Source organism: Bombyx mandarina, chromosome 23, assembly GCF_030267445.1.
Source record: "Bombyx mandarina strain Sakado chromosome 23, ASM3026744v2".
Taxonomy (NCBI): domain Eukaryota; kingdom Metazoa; phylum Arthropoda; class Insecta; order Lepidoptera; family Bombycidae; genus Bombyx; species Bombyx mandarina.
This window is the reverse complement of record NC_143229.1, coordinates 4,651,104-4,659,145: the sequence shown is the minus strand read 5'-3', so window position 1 is coordinate 4,659,145 and position 8,042 is coordinate 4,651,104. Positions and strand designations below refer to the sequence as shown.

General features: G+C 36.7%; 1 protein-coding gene across 1 annotated transcript; it reads left to right on the top strand.

Annotated features, from left to right (window-relative positions):
- The first annotated feature begins 1,933 nt into the window (after window positions 1-1,933).
- 18w (18 wheeler) lies at window positions 1,934-6,426 on the top strand. The gene has a single exon (XM_028180652.2). It carries the CDS (start codon window positions 2,258-2,260, stop codon window positions 6,143-6,145), a length of 3,888 nt encoding a protein of 1,295 aa, XP_028036453.2. The 5' UTR covers window positions 1,934-2,257; the 3' UTR covers window positions 6,146-6,426.
- Window positions 6,427-8,042: the final 1,616 nt, after the last annotated feature.

Sequence of the window (8,042 nt, the reverse complement as noted above, 5' to 3'; positions counted from 1 at the left end):
GCGTACAATGCGCAAAATATGTTATCCCTCTTTAATGCGAAAAACGTCACGAACAAGACTTCGAGAAGTATAAGACTAGAGCGTTTCAGAACTTGGTTTTTATTTTATACAGGAAATTAGACAAGTTAGTCGTTAGTGGGTGTAGTTCGAGTAAAACTTGGAAAACTTGGTTTTATTTCTTTGAAGAGTAAGACCATATTATACTTTGAACTGAAATTCATAATACATCCTACTTTTTACACTTATTTTAGGATTTTCTATGTAGGAACCAAATACGTTCTAAACCAACTATGTCGATTACTTCTTTACTCTCCAATCCGTTTTGGAATCTTTATATCAATTTTCTTTATATCAATCTTTATATCAAGTCATCGGAAGCGATTTGAAAATCCGAGTCTATTATACATATTTAGATTTATCTCCCGAACTACGAATCGAGAGCTCTGAAAATGATTTTACGTTAATTGGTAGTAAGTACTGTCTCAAAATTAATATCTAACTATAGGATGTTGATAAGTTTAGTTATGTATGTATTAGGTACATATTTTGTTAAATTTATATTTTATATCTAATATATAAATCTAATATCTAATTTATATCTAATATATATCATGTATATATCATGAATGATAATGTATTTTTAATTATTATCCAACGTACTAGGCACTTCGTGCTTTTCTGCTATTATCTTAATATTTACGTGGCTGAGCATATGAATATTTTTATTCTAATCGAGATGTTCACAGCTCGATTTGAGAACTTGTCTTTAATAGTATTTTATGCTAATTCTCTCAACAGTTTTAAGTTTTTTTTAATACTAAATTGTATATCAGTGCATTATTTTAAAACAATATAATCGGGACTTGCGACAGGAGTATTGTCCCAACGTTTTCATTGGAGCATTGGACATCAGTCCATGAGCGATATTGATCAGTCACCATATTGTTTACTATAAATTAGTCTACCGTCAATAGAATTTAATTAAAAACGTTAACTTTAGCCCGAGCAATGTATTTCATTTACTAGCGACCCGCCCTCGCTTCGCTTCGGAAACATTAAAACACACATGAAACCAAAAAAATAAATAAAAAAAAAATGAAAAAAAAGTAGCCTATGTTCATCAGGGACAATGTCGGCTTCTAATGGAAAAATAATTTTTCAAATCGGTCCAGTAGTTTCGGAGCCTATTCGAAACAAACAAACAAACAAATCTTTCCTCTTTATAATATTAGTATAGATTCATCGTTATTAAAATATATTTTTTTTGTAATTATGAAAATTTTCATTAATTTCAATTCATTCATTCACTCAATTAATATCAATAAATTTAAGAAACAAACAACTAAATATGCAATGATCTAAAAACACACGTCTTTAGGTTTTTTAATTTTTCTCTCGGGAACCCGAAATAGTAGTGGCGACATCTATGAGTGAGTAACACGGAGCTTACGTTATTATTATTGTGTGCTCATTTTGTCTTGAAGCGATTGCTTATTATTTGGTTGTCTTATAAATTAATAACATTTCCTATACATTTGGTAAAATTTGAATCAAGCATTTTTTCGTGAATGCGAATGGCACATGCCATTAAATGTTTTACATATGAAATACAGATATTATTTGGGATTTTTTCATTCACATTATAAAAGTGAGCCAGCACAAGTATACCTCTGTTTTTATTTAATTTTATACAGCATTGACAACAAATTTATTTTTTATTACATTTAAGTTTTGAGTAGCACGTTAAACCGAACTTTTGACGGGTTGTCTCTCACCATCATCTTCACAACGGTTAGAACGATATGAAAAAGCTCCTTAAGTTTGCTATTCAACGCTAGAGTACGCTAGTAGTGATCGCGGTACGAGTTAAAAGCTTACGCGCGGGGTGGGCGTGAGGGGGGAAGAGACTCGTCCCCACTGCCACTTCCACGAGCCAAACACAACGCACGCCAGTCGCAAAGCAACCGAGCCGCGGAGAGCTTGTGCCATATTACGCGCCGGTTTACATCACGATATTAATAATTAACAGAAACCAATAATACAGAAAAATTACAAATTGATCAGTGACAACAAACACAAACTGTTTGATACGTTTCGGATATCAACTTCGATATGTACTAAGGAATTCGTGCAGTGAAATGTTAGGAAGTTTTTCTTTAACGCTCGTGTGTACCGAGGACTTTGTTTCGGAAATGGTGATATCGACCCAGGGGGTGTGTTTATGAGACATTACAAGTGAAATGAAAAATCTGTGATAATGTACGCCATCGCAGCTGTGTTTTGTGCGCTGCTTCACGTCGGCTGGACTCTGATGCCGAACAACGCGGACAAATGCGCCCGTGTAACCGACAGAGGATTTGAATCGGCTGTCTGCAAGATCCGAACCCTTGAGAGCGAGGGAACTGCTATAGCTTCAGTATCCTCTGATACTAGCCGACTCTCCATAGAATGTAATCATCTGCTCTTCTTTGAAAGCTCTCTAAAGGCTCACTACTTTAAGCCCGTTCCAGGTCTTGTTGATTTGTCGATAAGCAACTGTAAGCTCCTTAGCGTACCAGACAACACATTCCATGGCCTAAGAAAACTTAAAAAGTTGCAACTAAGATCGAAGAACTTCGAGTGGAGCCCTACTAAGAATTTGGAGTTGTCTTTGAACGCGTTCAATGGATTATCGGAACTGCAGTCGTTGGATCTCGCTCAAAATAACATCAAATTCATTCCTTCCGGTGTGTTCTGCGTTTTGGAGAATTTAAACACACTCAACTTAACTTACAATCGAATCAAAACCGTTGGACAGATCGGCTTTGGACAAGGATGCGGATCTAGTTTACAAAGTCTGGATCTAAGTCATAATATGATTAAAACTATATCGGATGGTTCTGAATTGCTGAAACTAAGAAGTTTGCAACATTTATATCTACAGCATAACAATATCACCGACATATCAAATGAAGCATTTAACGGGCTTATATCTATGAGAGTTTTAAACATATCCCACAACCGCTTGCACACATTGCCCGAAGGACTGTTTGTGAATGCCAGGGAATTAAGAGAAATATACTTAAACGATAACAGCATTTATGAGTTGGCTCGCGGCATATTTCATCGTTTAGAACAGTTGATTGTTTTAGATATTTCGAGTAATCAACTTACGAGCAATCACATTGATGACGGCACTTTCTTGGGCTTAATCCGGTTGATCGTTCTGAATTTATCTAACAACGCACTAACAAGAGTGGACGGGAAAACGTTTAAAGACTTGTTCGTTTTACAAATACTTAATTTGAAAAACAACTCGATTGGATACATCGAAGATAACGCTTTTTTGCCACTCTACAACCTGCACACGCTCAATTTAGCCGAAAACCGTCTTCACACAATAGACGAGAATTTGTTCAACGGCTTATTTGTTCTCAGCAAATTGACTCTCAACAACAATTTACTCGTCAACATCGACCGTAAAGCATTTAAAAATTGCTCGGACTTAAAAGAATTGGACCTCAGCTCTAACCAGTTATTGGAAGTACCCGAAGCTTTGTGGGAGCTTCCGTTTTTGAAAACACTCGATTTAGGAGAAAATCAGTTATCTAACTTCAGAAATGGCTCTTTCAAGAACTTGAACCAATTAACCGGCCTGAGGTTGATTGACAATCAAATAGGAAACTTGAGCGTCGGAATGTTTTGGGATTTGCCGAGCTTACAAGTTTTGAACATCGCAAAGAACAAAATTCTGTCAATTGAAAGAGAAACGTTTAGTCGCAACACACAACTAGAAGCAATACGTCTGGACGGCAATTTTCTGTCGGACATCAACGGTGTTTTCTCCACGCTCGCGAGTCTTTTGTGGTTGAACTTATCGGAAAATCATCTTGTGTGGTTTGATTATGCGTTTGTGCCTAGTAATCTAAAGTGGTTAGACATTCATGGAAATTTCATTGAACATTTAGGCAACTATTACAAGTTGCAAGAAGAAATTCGTATAAAGACCTTAGATGTTAGTCATAATCGTATTTCGGAAATATCGCCAATGGCAATACCTAATAGTGTTGAATTACTGTTCATAAACAATAACTTTTTGAATGCAATTCATGTGAATACGTTTTTCGATAAAAAGAATTTGACGCGAGTGGATATGTATGCAAATGAAATCAGTCATTTAGAATTGAATAGCTTACGTTTATCGACAGTGCCGGGAAACAAAACACTACCGGAATTTTATATTGGCGGTAATCCTTTTCAGTGTGACTGTACTATGGAGTGGCTGCCAATTATAAATAATATGACCGCTATGAGACAATATCCGCGAGTGATGGACTTAGAAAATGTTTTGTGTAAGATGACAAATACACGTAGTGGAACGCATGTGCCCTTAACTAACCTTAAGACGACAGACTTTCTTTGTAAGTATGAGACTCATTGTTTTGCTATCTGTCACTGCTGCGACTATGATGCGTGTGACTGTGAAATGACCTGCCCTCACAATTGCACCTGCTACCACGATCCATTGTGGAACACAAATGTTGTCGATTGTTCGGGGCAATCTTCAATGGAAATACCACAGAAAATACCCATGGATGCTACAGAAGTGTTTTTAGATGGCAATAATATTCGGGAATTGCAGAATCACGTGTTTATCGGAAGACAGAAGATGAGAACACTGTATGTTAATAATAGTAACGTAGATAGCATTCAAAACAGAACTTTCTCTGGTTTGAACTCGTTACAAATACTGCACTTGGGTAACAATAAACTCAAAGAGTTAAAAGGATACGAATTCCAGCAGTTGAATAACCTAAAAGAACTATTCTTACAAAACAATCTAATCAGTCATATCGCAAACATATCATTTTTATCTCTGAAGTCCCTAGAGTTGTTACGCCTTGACGGCAATAGACTCGTAGACTTCGGAGTATGGAGCTTTAGTAACAATATAAACTTGAAGGCATTATCATTAGGAAATAATTTGTGGTCCTGCAAATGTCGCTACCTGCAAGAGCTAACTGCGTTTTTGGCGGAGAATGCGCAAAAAATTATTGACATTACGGACGTGTGGTGTTGGAATGGCGACGCGAAACCGCCGCAGAAAAAAGAACTCAACCTAAATGGCACTGCCTGCAGCGATTATTACGCCGATAATTCAGTCATTGGAAACATGTTGGTCTCAAACTATGTTCCCATGATGGTTTCAACTCTAACCGGGTTCATGTTAATTTTACTGGCTCTGGTCCTGCTGTTTCTTTTTAGAGATTCACTGAGAGTGTGGCTGTATACAAATTGCGGCATTAGAGTGTTTTCGTTACCCGGAACTTTTGAGGAGAATCAAAAATTATACGATGCCTACGTTTGCTATAGCCCAAAAGACGAAGAGTCTGTCGTGCAGTCGTTAGTGAATGAGCTAGAAAACGGGAATCCATCGTACCATCTTTGCCTTCATTACCGAGACATTCCACATCACGGCGCTCAGTACATGCAATGCGCGCCGCCAGACGTCGAGACCGCGGAAGCATCGAAACGAATAATCATCGTCCTAACGAGAAATTTCATGCAAACCGAGTGGTCCCGATACGAATTCCGACAAGGTCTGCACGAAGCATTAAAAGGGTGTATTTATAAACTCGTTCTAATAGAAGAGTGTTCTGTGGTGGCGGACGCAATGTGCGACCCCGATTTACGACCCTACCTCAAGACGGGATCGCGGCTGAGGTGGGGACAGAAAGGGTTCTGGGAGCGTCTCAGGTATATAATGCCCGATTCGACGCATTCAAGCCATAAATCGCGATCTCATAGTTATAGAAGAAGTATTAACACGTATACATTAGATTCGTCTGTGCCTAACGGAGGGAATCGCACGATGGCTTTTCCTGATAAGTCGCCTGTGTTGGGAGTTGCGAATCAGGGGGCTAGTGCGCCACCGGAATACGTCACAGAGGTCCGACAGTCACCTTCTGTTGTTAGACAAACCCAGGGCGTTGCTTACGGGCCGGACGGTAGGCCGATATCAGATCACATATATTCCTCGATAGATTCTGACTATTCATCCTTGGAACATGGTATGGCCCCGGGCAGGCGGCGAGACATCCGCCAGTGGCCCCCGCCCCCGCCTCTCGTCGACACGGGCAACGCCGTGCAAGCCTACCTAGTCTAAACGGGCCACCGGCCACCTTCCAGTCAAAACTGTAAATACTGTAGATTTTTGTTTTTAGAACACTGTAAATATTGTAATTATTAGACAATAAGTGCTATACCAAATCTATGAAAGTGATCATTAATTGCCCGTTCGTTATCCTGTGTATAGTTTCGTAAATTTTAAAGACTGCTGTAGCATATTGTAATTGTAAATAGCGAAAACAAGTGATCGTACTATATTATTGTCAGAAATATGGCGTTATTTATACATGTAAATTAAAAATGTGAATGAATTTCTAATTCGATCTTTTATTTCTCCAGCAAACCCCTGAACTACACAAAAGTAGTATATTTTAAAATGGCTTCGTAGATATATCTCCGTTTTATCATTTGACGGTGAAAAACAATTGTTTTCTTTTAAAATCGCTTTGACAGTTCTTTAAGGTTTATGGCAATACAATAAAACGCCACAATGAATTTTAAAACCCAATATTTCCCGAAACAATCCAACCCACTGATTCAGATTACATTACATATTAACGAGTTCGCTTAAAATTAATTTCATCAACTCATTCAAACATATTTCAATCATGAAAGTGCAAAGGCAAACGAAATTTACATATTTATGAATTCTGGTCTCAGTAAAGACAAATAAAAATAAATGTTCGGTCCTTAAAAATACAGTGCACTTTTCTATGATGAAATAACCGAAATTTATTGAATGACGCCATAGTACGTATTACGAGTAAAACTGCTTCTTTCGATCGGATTTATAGTTTTATTGGCAATCAAAAATAATTTGGCTAGTGGCTCCGTTTTAATTTGATTCTTTTCAATTAATTAAAAATAATCATTATTGAATCTTGGTTCTTTGTAAATGCTGTTGAGTTTTTGTCTCAGTGATATTTTGTTCCATAAATGAAAACATAAACTTTGAAAGAGAAAGGACAAAGTAATGGATCATAAACAATTCATACTGCTGATTTCACTCGCCTTTTTAATGGATAAGATGGAACTGTGAGCGGCAGCTACTAAACAAATTGAGGTTTTAGAACAAATGTGAAGTGCTCGTAGATATGACCGTAAATCTATCTCTGTTTATTTTCCGGAATCAAAAGTAAAAATAAAAAAAGTACTAACTGTAGGGATTTTTGTTGCGCGAAAACAAACAAGTTTTACGATTTTATCAATCAAAAATTCCTTAGCATTTTTTAAGTAAATTAGTTTCAAATAATTAATTTACCATTTTGAGTTGCAGTTTTCCGCGAATTTATTATAACTAGTGGTCGCCTAGTGGTCAAAATTCGACCATAATTCATTGAAGTTATTAGTTTGAACATTATTACGTTCTATTGTCAAAGACTATATATACCTCTATAATCACAGACTTCGCCAAGGCTACACTATAGACAAATAATATTAAAGACAAACAATATTAATCTATTCTCAATTAGACCACAGACTTTATTAATCTACTAGAGACTCGCCCTCGCTTCGCTTCGGAAACATTAAAACCCACATGTAACCAAAAAAAAAAAAAAAAAAATTTAAAAAAGTAGCCTATGTTCATCAGGGACAATGTCGGCTTCTAATGGAAAAAGAATTTTTCAAATCGGTCCAGTAGTTTCGGAGCCTATTCGAAACAAACAAATAAACAAATCTTTCCTCTTTATAATATTAGTATAGATTCTGAATTTGACCACAGACTTAAGAATAAACCAAAGAGTATATATGCGTTTGTGTGTCAAATACATGGTAGTATGTGTAATGTTTTTTATAATTGATTTCATGTATATGTATCATTTAAAAAAAATCTTAGCATTCTGCACTCCTTCTCTATACATATTTATGCTTCTCTATAAGTGTAGGAAATTTCATACCTCTCCATCCACACAATTTTCGTAAAAAAAGGTACA

Coding starts and splice junctions, on each gene's coding strand:
- 18w (XM_028180652.2), top strand. CDS start 2,258: ATGTACGCCATCGCAGCTGTGTTTTGTGCGCTGCTTCACGTCGGCTGG.